The sequence below is a fragment of the Vulpes vulpes genome, chromosome 6, assembly GCF_048418805.1.
Source record: "Vulpes vulpes isolate BD-2025 chromosome 6, VulVul3, whole genome shotgun sequence".
In the NCBI taxonomy this organism is placed as follows: Eukaryota; Metazoa; Chordata; class Mammalia; order Carnivora; family Canidae; genus Vulpes; species Vulpes vulpes.
In genome coordinates, this window is record NC_132785.1 from 99463228 (window position 1) to 99476285 (window position 13058).

At 42.1% G+C, this 13058-nt stretch overlaps 1 protein-coding gene across 1 annotated transcript; it reads left to right on the plus strand.

Annotated features, from left to right (window-relative positions):
• The first annotated feature begins 6037 nt into the window (after positions 1–6037).
• HSPA2 (heat shock protein family A (Hsp70) member 2) lies at positions 6038–8855 on the plus strand. Its single transcript, XM_026008372.2, has one exon. The coding sequence runs from the start codon at positions 6465–6467 to the stop codon at positions 8376–8378; it is 1914 nt and encodes a 637-aa protein (XP_025864157.1). The 5' UTR covers positions 6038–6464; the 3' UTR covers positions 8379–8855.
• Positions 8856–13058: the final 4203 nt, after the last annotated feature.

Consider the following 13058-nt stretch of genomic DNA (forward strand, 5'->3'; position numbering starts at 1 on the left):
TGATAATGGGTATAGAAACCTGAAGGGAGAAGAGAAATCCATCAAAGACTTCAAATTCATATGAATTCACCTGCTTCGGGAGAAATAAGGTTAGAAAAGTGTTAAATTCTAAAAACAAAAACAAAAAAACTATGGTTTATCTCTTGGGAAGCATATAAAACTGCAGACTTCTAACAAGTAGGAAACAAACAAAATAAAAGATTATCAATCTTGCCAGACCAATATCGTAGAGATTCAGCAAATAATTTCTGACTGATAATAGATTCAGAAACAAAATATGGCTTAAATTTTGACTGTACTAAATTACAAATGTAATGAATTACATTATAAGTGATATAAATGCATTCTATAATGTGATTATTTTCTGTGTATCAGTATAAAATGGAGTTACTGAGTTACATGGTAAATTTGTTACATTTTTTCAATCCATTGCTTTGACCTAATAAAATGTCCTCCTCTATGTTCAGAAGTTAAACTGTCTGTATAATTGCTTTTATTTATACTGTATTTTTTTCAACCTGGCTCTTTTACAAAATTATTTGTCTGAAAAGTTATCAACTCCTTCCATTCTCTAATACCAAAATAACAAAATTTCTGATACAGCTAATTTTGATGTTCCTGAGCAGCTTAAGAAGTACACAAACAGGGATGCCTGGATGATTCAGTAGTTAAGCATTCAATTCTTGATCTCAGCTCTGGTTTTGATCTCAGGTTTTGAGTTTAAGCCTCTGTCTTGGGCTCCACACTGGGGTGTGGAGCCTATTTAAAAATAAGAAAAAAATTTTTTTTAAGTGTACAAAAGGGATGCCTGGGTGGCTCAGTGGTTGAGCATCTGCCTTTGGCTCAGGGCATGATCCTGTGGTCCTGGATTGAGTTCCACATCGGGCTCCCTGCATGGAGCCTGCTTCCCCTCTGCCTCTGTCTCTGCCTCTCTCTCTGTGTTTTTCATGAATAAATAAATAAAATCTTTAAAAAATAAATTAATTAAAATAAAAAATAAAAAGTACACAAAACAAATTAACTAAAATTCCTATTGCCAAATCCTCATTTCTTTTATATAGAATGAGTGGAAAAGTACCACCTCATGGCAAACACAGGTGGCAACACATTGATTAGGTTTCCTTATAATATAAAAAGAAATAATTTACTAGAAAATCCACTGATACAACAATTCTTTCAGAGGGTTAATTTTCAAAATAACAATTTCTTCTGAGAAATAACTTCCTTCTCAATATAATCCATTTTGCTTATTTTCAAGTTTAAAGTTTAATATGCTGCCCTCCTTACCAGGTGATCAGCAAAGAGTATTCTCTTCCTTTCAGTACAGTCCTCAAAGACAGTTGAGGTAATTGCCCAGAATTTAGTAAGTATTAACACTTACAACCATATTGGATCTGTTAGATTGTTCCACAAGAGTCTATCCTCAAAGTTAGCACTGTACAAAACTGAAAGACAAGCACAATTAATATTGTTTTCACAGATTCACTTCTCTTCTAGAAAAGCCTCTCTCCTGGGCTCAGGTCTTAGCCTTCCATACCTTGTCCTACTGCAGGCCACTCTGAAACTACAATTTTCAAAGACTGAGATTTTTAAGACTAAAAGAAACGATGGTGAAATTTCTCCTGTACTGACAGGTGATTGGGGAAATAGTGTGGAACATGGAACAGGGTACTTCCAAAGAATATAGGATGGCAGTATTTACAGATATCTTAAATAACTACTTCAACTCCAGTTTGCTCACAGGTCCTCAATTACAGGCTGCTACTACTCACTCCAGTTATCTTCAGGACTTTACTTCCTCAAAACAATCCACAACCTTTTTGTTTTGTTTTTGTTGTCAATCCACAACCTTTATAAAGGTTGTAGGAATTGAGAGTTTTTCTTTTTCATCCACAACCTTTATAAAGGGTAAGAATTGAGAGGATTCCAGAAAATCCATAAATTTTTTTCCCCTGGTAATTCTGGAAAAATTTATTCTTACTCATTCTCCTTGGACAGGCTTGACTGCCCAGGCATGTAGTTCTTAGACTTCATCTTACTCATCTTTGTATCTCTAGTACAAGTATTTTCAGATGCGAGTTTGTTTCAACCTTTGATCTCTGCAGTATTATTTAATACAGAGAGACAAGAGGTAGAGAATTTTCCTCTTATACAGGAAAAATTTTTTTGGTTAAATAATGTGCCTCAGGCCACTCTTAATAAAACACTGAGCTAGTGAATCACTACTGTGTTCCAGGTACTCTTCTGGGTGCTGGGGGTTAATTAGACGACTTCACATATGTTAAAGCTCTTATTTTTTCCAGACTGTGTGAAATTTCAGTCTTTGGATTTTAAAAATATTATGAAACACCCTAGTATTCATAATTTGCCAAAGAGATTTCCCTTGTTCAAAATCAGTAGTAATTTCTATGTAAATAGTAGATTAGCAAACTTTGTTTCAATTGAATGTTAATAGTCAAGCTTTAAAAATCACTGTAGGGATGCCTGGGGGGGCTCAGTGGTTGAGCCTGCTTTTTCGTCTACGTCTCTGCCTCTCTCTCTCATGAATAAATAAATATTTAAAAAATAATAAAAATCATTGTAAAAGTCCAATAAAATTTAGAAAAATTACTGATAATCCTACCATCTAGAGATAATCCATTTTTTTGATCCATTTTTAACGTATGTAAGATTATTATACATATCAAATAAGATACAAAAGTCCTTAATATTATTATATGTCCACTTAATTATACCAGGAACTTTTCCTGTGTCATTAAAAATTCTTGTACATGATGTTATGGTTACATAATTCATCATAGGAATGTATTATATTATACTTTATGTATAATACATTTTCTTATTGCCAGATATTTAAACCATTTCCCTTTTTTTTTTAACCATTTCCCTTTTATTACTGTTATTATAAATAATATACCTGTATGTTCTATTATTTCCTTAGGATGAATCACACAAAGAGTAATGCTAAATGAAGGGCATGATCAAATTTTGCCGCCCAGAAAGACTGTACTAACTTATATTCCCACCAGTAGCATTTACCTGTTTTGCTGCACCATTGCTGGCATTGATGAATATTATTTGATCATAAATTTGCTAATTTAATCATTTTGATGAGCTGTTTTTTCAATGAATTATGAGCCACAATCATAAAAAAAAAAACAATTTAAAAAAATCAATACAAATAAGAGGCAACAGAAAAATTCCAAGAATGGTCAGTATATGACAATGTTCTAGGGCTGCAAATGTTTATTTCTTACAAAATCAAAATGCAGACATCATCTTTTTGGGAAAAACTCAGATGCCATTTAAAGTATAATACAAAAAAAAAAAAGTAGAGGCACCTGGCTGGTTCAGTCAGTAGAGAAGCAGGGGACTCTTGATCTCAAGGTCCTGAGTTCAAGCCCCAGTTTTAGAGTAGAGTTTACTTAAAAAAAAAAAAAAAAAAAAAAAAGGTATAAAACATCAATTTACTAGGTAAAAAGAGCAGAAAAAAAAACATATAACTAATGAAAATGCAGATAAAACTGCTATTGTGATTTCAGGAAGCAGTGTTAAAGATGAATGTAGTGGTTAGACTGCAAGATTTAGTTGTAATAAGTATGCATTTAGTACATAGTGACCATACATACCTCTTCCTTCTGAAGTTGTAATTTTAGTGTTGGTAAGAACTAACATGTTTGCTTTTTTGCAATCTTGCTTTGCTTGAAGTAAATGTGTGAGGGCGGTCTGAATACAGGAGATCTGGAAAGTTTCTCCCCGTTTTTCTACTTTCACAGTTGTAGCTGAGACCTGTCTCTAAATCACACTGTATCATCAGTTCTACAAAGAATTTGTATTGCTCTCCAGCCTGCTAATCCCGGATTCCCCTTTTAACAACATAAAAAGTAAAAATTTCCAAGAATAAATCAAAGGATCTGTACTCACAAGTTAAGACTTTAGTAGAAACTTTTCGGTTTTATTTTTGTTTCCCTAAAATTTTCTTTTAAAACGTTTCCTAGGGGGATCCCTGGGTGGCTCAGCGGTTTGGCGCCTGCTTTTGGCCCAGGGCACGATCCTGGAGTCCCTCATTGGGCTCCGGGCATGGAGCCTGCTTTTCCCTCTGCCTGTGTGTCTCTGCCTCCGCCTCTGTCTCTCTCTCTCTGTGTCTATCATAAATAAATAAATCTTAAAAAAAAAAAAAAAAAAAAAAGGTTTCCTAGTCCAAAATTTTTTTCTTTAACTTCTCTCATAGAATAAGAGATGGAAATTGTGGTTAAAACCAACACCATCTAATCAATGAGATTAACAAATTAATAGCAAATGTGTTTTTAAAAATGACATACAATGTCTTTATGTGTTTTTAAAAATGACATGGAAATGACATACACAACTAGATAAAAGAAATCTCATTGATCTGATTGTACAGGATTCTGTCAACATTACTTTTTTGGTCACAGATAGCTTTGTGCGTTCCTTACAAAGAAAAAACTTTTCTCCAGCTGGCTCACACAAGTCTGATAATGGGCCATAGGTTACTAGCTTCCTTCAAAAGATGGGTTTCCCCCTCCCATAGCCTCGCGAAAAGAATCATGACACCTAGAGCTCACCTGTAGAGACTATTTTTTGCTTGTGTCCTTCTCCTTGTGGTGACACCAAACTTCTGCACAGAACTCGCATGTGCCTCACTACACACTGCCTCATCCACAGAAAGAATGTCTTTCCTCCCCTCTTGGCCGGCACACGTGGGCCATCAGTTCCAGGGAGCTTTCACCAACAGGCCCTCCCCTGACTGGATGGTCCCCTGCTTTGTGTTCCCACAGCACTTCTCTCAAATTACGTTTTATCTTTTTATTAGAGTCTTAACCTCATAAAACCTGACCGTCTCATGCGTCTTTTTACGCTCAACATAATAGGTACCTAGTAAAGCTCCTTGAAGGAATGCCTCCAGCTTTCCCCCACAACGTGAAGTGTCATCGCTGCGTCTGTCACAGCAATTTTGCGGTGGTTTTCCTTCAGGAGTCCGGACACAGGGGTCGGCTTCTACCTTCCATCAGCTGGTGCCAGGCCGTACTCCCGGATCCATTCTCCTTTTCCTCTGAAACATAATAATAGAATGAGTTATATGCTCTTTTTTCATCTGCCTACTCTGAGGGTTTGTGTCTTCCCCTAGCTCCATTCAGCATAGCTGAGGAGAACCGCGTCATTCGGTTGAGCTCGGGCATGAAACACTACTTGGGTCACACGCGCTGGCGCGCGAGCTCAGGGTGGGGCAGAGTCGTGCGGGGCGGTGAGCCTGGGTGATTCTCACGGGGCTTCGACCGGCGCGTTTTAATGAACTTCTAGATTTTTCCAGCGGCGAATAAGGTGCTTGAAACGGAAAATAAAAGCAGTGGAGCGGGCAGGGAGACGGAGCCAGGAAGCTTCGAGTGTCAGGCCGAGCAGGGAAAATGGAGAGCGGGGTGCAGGAAGTTTAAACCCCGGGAGGGCGACGCGCAGCCGCTCCCGGGTCTGCAGCGTTGCAGGCCGCCCGCGCGGTCAGGAAAACCGCGCTCCCCGGGGCTCCTGTGGACCCCGCCCGCCAGGCAGCTTTCATCCCGCGCTCACACCCACGGAGACGCCGCGAAGCACGCCCAGTAAACTCCCAGGAGGCCGACCTCCCGGCCCAGGAACTTCAAAGCCCCCGCCCGGGGGGGAGCGGCCCTCACGCGCACACCACGCCAACTCCCGGTCCCTGCCGTTGGAAGGGCGCGGGAGGAAGAAGGAAAAAAAAAACAAAAAGCTGGCTCTAGCCCTATTTCCTCGGAGCAGCCAACTCTGCAAGGACTGCCCCGCCCCCGCGTGCTACAGTAGCTGGGACACTCGGCTTTGAACCGCCTTTAAGGGCTTAACAACTCCGCCAACCGCTCAGGTGGCTCCCCTTCCGCGTCTCCTCCCCGTACCACGCGCAGCCTCCCCTTCCCCGCCCACTTGGGAAGTCCGCGCTGCTCATTGGTTGCGCGCTCTGCCAATCGAGGAGACGTAGACGAATCCCGCCTCAGGAAAGGCAAAGAGCGAGCAACAGCGCTCACACCTGGCGGAGGGGGCGCGAGCCTAACGCCCGGAAGCTGCCCCGCGGCGCGGCGCGCGGGGCTGGGCGGTCGGAGGCTCCCTGGGAGGCGCGCGGGGGCCCTCATTTGCATAACGGCCGCCCCTCGCCTCGGTGCACCGGCCGCGGTCCCGCCCCTCACCCCACTAGAAATCTGTTGGGCTGCGGGCGGGTCAGTCCGACCCAGGCAAGCCTGTGGCGGGCGGTCCTGGGAGCGGATTGGCTCCGGGAGTTTCCAGAAGGCGGCAGGGCGGCGGCTTATAAGAGCCGGGAGCCGAGCGGGCAGAGCGGGAGTCGGTGTCTGCGCTCGCGGTGTGTGGCGTGAGGCGGCCGTTAGTTGACGCCGCAGGTTTTCCGGCCCTAGGGGTTGTCGCCTAACGCCGCCTGCCCAGCTCTCAGGATGTCTGCCCGCGGCCCGGCCATCGGCATCGACCTGGGCACCACGTACTCGTGCGTGGGGGTCTTCCAACACGGCAAAGTAGAGATCATCGCCAACGACCAGGGCAACCGCACCACCCCCAGCTACGTGGCCTTCACCGACACGGAGCGCCTCATCGGCGACGCCGCCAAGAACCAGGTGGCCATGAACCCCACCAACACCATCTTCGACGCCAAGAGGCTGATCGGGCGGAAGTTCGAGGACGCCACGGTGCAATCGGACATGAAACACTGGCCGTTCCGGGTGGTGAGCGAGGGAGGGAAACCCAAGGTGCAGGTGGAGTACAAGGGAGAGATCAAGACCTTCTTCCCGGAGGAGATCTCCTCCATGGTCCTCACGAAGATGAAGGAGATCGCCGAAGCCTATCTGGGGGGCAAGGTGCAGAGCGCGGTCATCACGGTCCCGGCTTATTTCAATGACTCGCAGCGCCAGGCCACCAAGGATGCGGGCACCATCACCGGCCTCAACGTGCTGCGCATCATCAACGAGCCGACCGCCGCGGCCATTGCCTACGGCCTGGACAAGAAGGGGTGCGCCGGCGGCGAGAAGAACGTGCTCATCTTTGACCTGGGCGGCGGCACCTTCGACGTGTCCATCCTGACCATCGAGGACGGCATCTTCGAGGTGAAGTCCACAGCCGGCGACACCCACCTGGGCGGCGAGGACTTCGACAACCGCATGGTGAGCCACCTGGCCGAGGAGTTCAAGCGCAAGCACAAGAAGGACATTGGGCCCAACAAGCGCGCAGTGCGGCGACTGCGCACCGCCTGCGAGCGCGCCAAGCGCACCTTGAGCTCGTCTACGCAGGCGAGCATCGAGATCGACTCGCTGTACGAGGGCGTGGACTTCTACACGTCCATCACCCGCGCCCGCTTCGAAGAGCTCAACGCGGACCTCTTCCGCGGAACCCTGGAGCCGGTGGAGAAGGCGCTGCGTGACGCCAAGCTGGACAAGGGCCAGATCCAGGAGATCGTGCTGGTGGGCGGCTCCACCCGCATCCCCAAGATCCAGAAGCTGTTACAGGATTTCTTCAACGGCAAGGAGCTGAACAAGAGCATCAACCCCGACGAGGCGGTGGCCTACGGAGCCGCGGTGCAGGCGGCCATCCTCATCGGGGACAAGTCGGAGAACGTGCAGGACCTGCTGCTGCTCGACGTGACCCCATTGTCGTTGGGCATTGAGACGGCTGGCGGCGTCATGACCCCACTCATCAAGAGGAACACCACGATCCCGACCAAGCAAACGCAGACCTTCACCACCTACTCAGACAACCAGAGCAGCGTGCTGGTGCAGGTGTACGAGGGCGAGCGGGCCATGACCAAGGACAATAACCTGCTGGGCAAGTTCGACCTGACCGGGATTCCCCCGGCGCCCCGCGGGGTCCCCCAGATCGAGGTCACCTTCGACATCGACGCCAACGGCATCCTCAACGTCACCGCCGCCGACAAGAGCACCGGTAAAGAAAACAAAATTACCATTACCAACGACAAGGGTCGTCTAAGCAAGGACGACATTGACCGGATGGTGCAGGAGGCCGAGCGGTACAAGTCGGAAGATGAAGCCAATCGCGACCGGGTCGCCGCCAAAAACGCGGTGGAGTCCTATACCTACAACATCAAGCAGACGGTGGAAGACGAGAAACTCAGGGGCAAGATTAGCGAGCAGGACAAAAACAAGATCCTCGACAAGTGTCAGGAGGTGATCAACTGGCTCGACCGAAACCAGATGGCAGAGAAAGACGAGTATGAACACAAGCAGAAAGAGCTTGAAAGAGTGTGCAACCCCATCATCAGCAAACTTTACCAAGGCGGCCCTGGCGGCGGCGGCGGCGGTTCTGGAGCCTCCGGGGGACCGACCATCGAGGAAGTGGACTAAGCTTGCACTCGAGTCAGCGTAAACCTCTTTTCCTTTCTCTTGTGTTTTTTTTTTTTTTTTTTTTTTTTTGAAATGCCTTGGTGCCAAGTATGAGATCTGTTGTTGGAAGTCTTTAGCTGGGTGTATGCATATGAAAGGAAGGGTGCAACAACTTAGTTTAATTATAAAAGGTTAGTTCTAAAGTTTGAGTTTTAAAACCATTATTTGAGGTTTCTCTTTAATGCATTTTGGGTGTTTGCTGACTTGAGCATTTTTGCGTAGCTTAGTTTGTGCATGGAGGTTTGTTTGAGATGGGAAACCTGAAGTTTGCACGAAAGTTCTGTGGAAGCTTGGTTACAATAAAATAGAGAAGCTTGAATTGTTTATTTTTATGTACCACTTTAAAATGAACATTGCAGTGATGTTAAGGACAGGTATACTTTTTGCAAACAAATGCATAAATACAAATTTAAAGTAAAGCTGAAATTGATCTCAAAATTAGTCTTCGAGTTTTCAATTTTTCCTTCTTACTGTTTTACCCCTCTTGGTCTTTACTAAGATGAAATGTATCTAACTCAGTCTTGTCTAATTCTCAGATGGGATTCCTGCTTTGAATTACTGACAACTTTTAAAGGGACAAGATGAGGGTGGTTCAGCAGTTTAGTGCCTGCCCTTGGCCCAGGGCGTGATCCTGGAGTATCTGGATTGAGTCCCACATAAGGCTCCCTGCATGGAGCCTGCTTCTCCCCCCTGCCTGTGTCTCTGCCTCTCTCTCTCTCCATGTGTCTATCATGAATTAAATCAATCAATCAATCAATCAATCTTTAAAGGGACAAGATCTGGGTCAACTTTCCCCCTCCTTTTAATAAAGAAACCAGACAGATCTGCCAGTGTACCTAAGGCTTGGTTTAAGTTTTCAAGTGAAAATCCACCTGAATATTCCAGCAAAATACAAGCTATATTCTGGGGTTAAGTATAGATTGATTCTTTTCTGTAAACTAACAAAGGTGGGGTAAGAGTTGTCTTTTGATAATAGCCTGACACACTATGAAACAAATTGCTTTTTTGTGGCATGCGGGTGCCTGAAACAAAAGCTAGCAGGGCAAACTTTAAAGCTATTTAAGAGTCCAATTTAGTCAAACTTATTTTAACTTTATTTTTCATGACTTAATTTCTGAGCTTATCCAAATTCCATAAGGATAGGTTTTCAACAGTTGCAATTACTTGAGGGATAGAGGGAGATTATTTTTTTCTTATTTGAGAATCATAATGCTTTTGCAATACTTGCCTTAAATCACTAGAATATATATTTTTTAATTTTCATTTTTAAAATATTTGTTTTAAAGATTGATTTAAAAAAAAGATTTATTTATTTTGGGGGAGGGGTAGAGGGAGAGAGAAACCCAAGAAGACTGTGTTGAGCACAGAGCCCAATGTGTGGTGTGGGGCTCCCTCTCATCACCCTGACATATCAGACCTGAGCCAAAAACCAAGGGTCAGCTGCTTAACCGACTATGCCACTCAGGCGTCCCAGATTTTCTTTTCTAAAAGACAAAACTGAAAGATGGTCCTGTATTTTGTAATATACCACTTGTTCATTTTCCTATAAATCTGATTTAAGATTGTTACAGATAAGAATGTTGCAACTCTGGGCTCCACTGTCTTGAGCTTAAGCTTTAAAGTCTGTATCCTTAGTAGAAAGGGGTTCATATTTATAGTGGAATGACACTTCTGTTATGTTCTGATTTATTTTCTTTAAAGGAAACGGGAGAAATTCAGGAAAGCTGATTGGGAAATGCATAGTTAATGTTTTCACCACATACAGACTTTGGAATCTCTTTTAAGTGATGTAGATTTGCTTCATGTTGTTCATAACAGTGCACTATAGAAGCTATATTTTTAGTAGTGGACCCTTCTGTACCATACAGAGAGATTAATTTTTTAATAATATAAAAACTAAAGAACAAATTAGCCTAAAAATATTGAGCTTTGTAATGACTCTGTCATGAGCTGTTTTTTATTTTATTTTTTAAGGAGAGTCATTTGGGTGGGTGGGAGTAAGATAAAAAGGCAATTTTGAAATTATTTCAAAATAAACTTTAAAAAAATTTAAGGTCATTTCTCTTTACGGTCTGAAAAGCTGAAGATAACTCAGGTCTTTCCATGCTGGTGCCACATTGGTGGAAAGTTTTTAGCAAAGAGGCATTAAGGGGGTTTAATTAACTACACATAGCATTACATAAATACTTGGCAAACTACCTTAGTATTAACAGAATCAGGTGAATACTAGCTTTAGAGTGATGTTTAACATGAATTTTTACTAAGATAATGCTCATTCTAAGTAAACTTTTACTAGTCTTTTATTTGTTGAAAGCATTTATCCCTTGCTCTGACTTCAAAATGCAATGGAATTTTTCTGTAAGTGCAATTTGGTATTAGTATGATTCATTTTAGACCTTTGTTTAGAAGAAATTAGTTTCAAAAGTATCAGAAAAATGACCATCGTATGGCCTGGCCTCTGGTAACTTGCTGTAACAATATCAATCTATGTAGATACTCCATTTAATATTATTCTGAAAAGTAATTTGTAAGATTCCTCACCCTCTTGAGTGTTTTTAATTTAATTTTGTCTTCTCAAATTTATCTAGATCTGAATATTATGAAGGTAAAGCCACCAAAGTAGCCACTCAATGTTTCCAGGGATCAGTTGAAACCGGTAATCGGATAACTCCTGGGAACTCCTTAGCAGATGTTAGATCAGACATAGTCAAATGACAATGGAAAAAGTACTTGATACTAGGATGAGACTAAATTACAGCCTAAGGAATAATCAGCATCACTTGAACATGAAAGTAGTGCTATATTAGGGACTAGTGGTCTGGACTAAAGCTAATGTAACATATATAGAATGCTAAGGGATTAAAAAAGAACAATTCTCAGAATGGGCAATTCTTACCTTGAATGTCTAATATAGTTGTCCCTGTTTTGAGACAATAAATCTAAACACCTGTCAAAATAAGACCTAACAGATTGTTTCATAGCATTTGAGATGCATGAAATTTCAAAACAAGCTTACTCTAAATTTTTTATGGTATTAGTTTGGTGTATATAGTGATAATTCATTAACATTTGTTCATGAGGAGCTATTAATGCAGTTGACATCTTTAAATTTAGCATGCATAATAGGATAGTGTATCACCTGTCAAGGAGACTTCATGAGAATTTCTTTATCCTACAAATTGAATGTAGTTTATAAAAGTTGTGCTGTGAGGCATGTTCCCCTTGCTTTTGAACACTGGAATTGAAGTTTTCAAGAATCTCAAATCCATACATCACAAGACAACTGCTAAGACAATATATATGTTTAGGTTGAGGAACAACAGGAATATTCAATTGCTTCTGTGTATGTCTAAATAGGAAGGAGAAAACTGCCTTGAAGGGTTATCTGTAAGCATTACAATTAGATATAGAAAAATTAATACATTCCTTAAAGAAAAATGATAGGTTCTTAGAGGTAGCTCTTAGAATACTTTACGGTATATGCATTCCTGAAATTTAATAGGATGATAATGTTAAAATGTCTTTCCCTTAGAACATATCAAGAAGCCCATTGGCTCTTTACTTTTTCAGTATAGATTGGGTTGTTTGTGAATTGAAGGTTGGGGAAATAAGCAACCAGAAATGGAGTTGATAATTCAAATACTGGCATTGCCATTTTCTTACAAATTCTAAAAGGTAGAATTATAATACTTTGAAAATCTCTGTTATGACTTTTTCATAGTATAAGCATACATTATATTCAGTTAATGTCTTGGACCTAAACTCTGAGACCAGCAACTTAGTTTTATATTATATGCTCTTAGTTATATGACCCTGAGAAGTTTCTCTTAATTAGAAAAAAAAAAAATCATGCCTCATAGGACACTTGAAACTGTTAATAGGGCAGCCTGTGTCTCTGCCTCTCTGTGTGTCTCTCATGAATAATAAAATCTTTTAGAAAAATTGTTAATAATTAGTACCTTTATCCCTACTTTTTTTAAGAGGGAGAGGCAGAGACAGGCAGAGGGAGAAGCAGGCTCCACACAGGGAGTCCAACGTGGGACTCAGTCCCGGGTCTCCAGGATCACACCCTAGTCTGTGGAGGCAGACACCAAACCGCTGAGCCACCCGGGCTGCCCCTATCCCTACTTTATAACATCATGAAATTTTTTTTAAAGAGAAAATTATATTTCTATTTTTGGTTATGAGATTCTGATATTAAAAAAATCTAGTAAAAAATCTTTAATGAATAGGTCACTTTTAAAATAAATAATATTTTACTCCCTTTTTGTTAGGGTCCGATAATACAGAAGTATAAGATTGCCCCTAGAGAGGTTTCGAAGTTTACCTATAAATATGTCCCTCTAGCACAGGTGAAATAACTTGTAACTTTTACATTAGATCATTGTTTTTGGTTCTCAACTCTTTTTACTGTAGTTTTGTTCATTAGACAGCCTGAAGTTAAACTATGGTGCAGTATAAAAGATCTTTGGTTTTCTATTAACATTTCTTCACTCACTGGGGTAAACTGAGGAAGTTGAAGTGTGGTCTTCCTGACAATGGTGGTAAGAATGGATTCTATCCAGAGTTCTTGGTCTTTCTAGGCCTTTGTGGCGTGTCAGCTCATAATTTCTCCCTGTCTTCCCTCCACCCCAAGTTATG

Bases quoted from the DNA above. Each gene is read 5' to 3' on its own strand.
- HSPA2 (XM_026008372.2), top strand. From the start codon at position 6,465: ATGTCTGCCCGCGGCCCGGCCATCGGCATCGACCTGGGCACCACGTAC.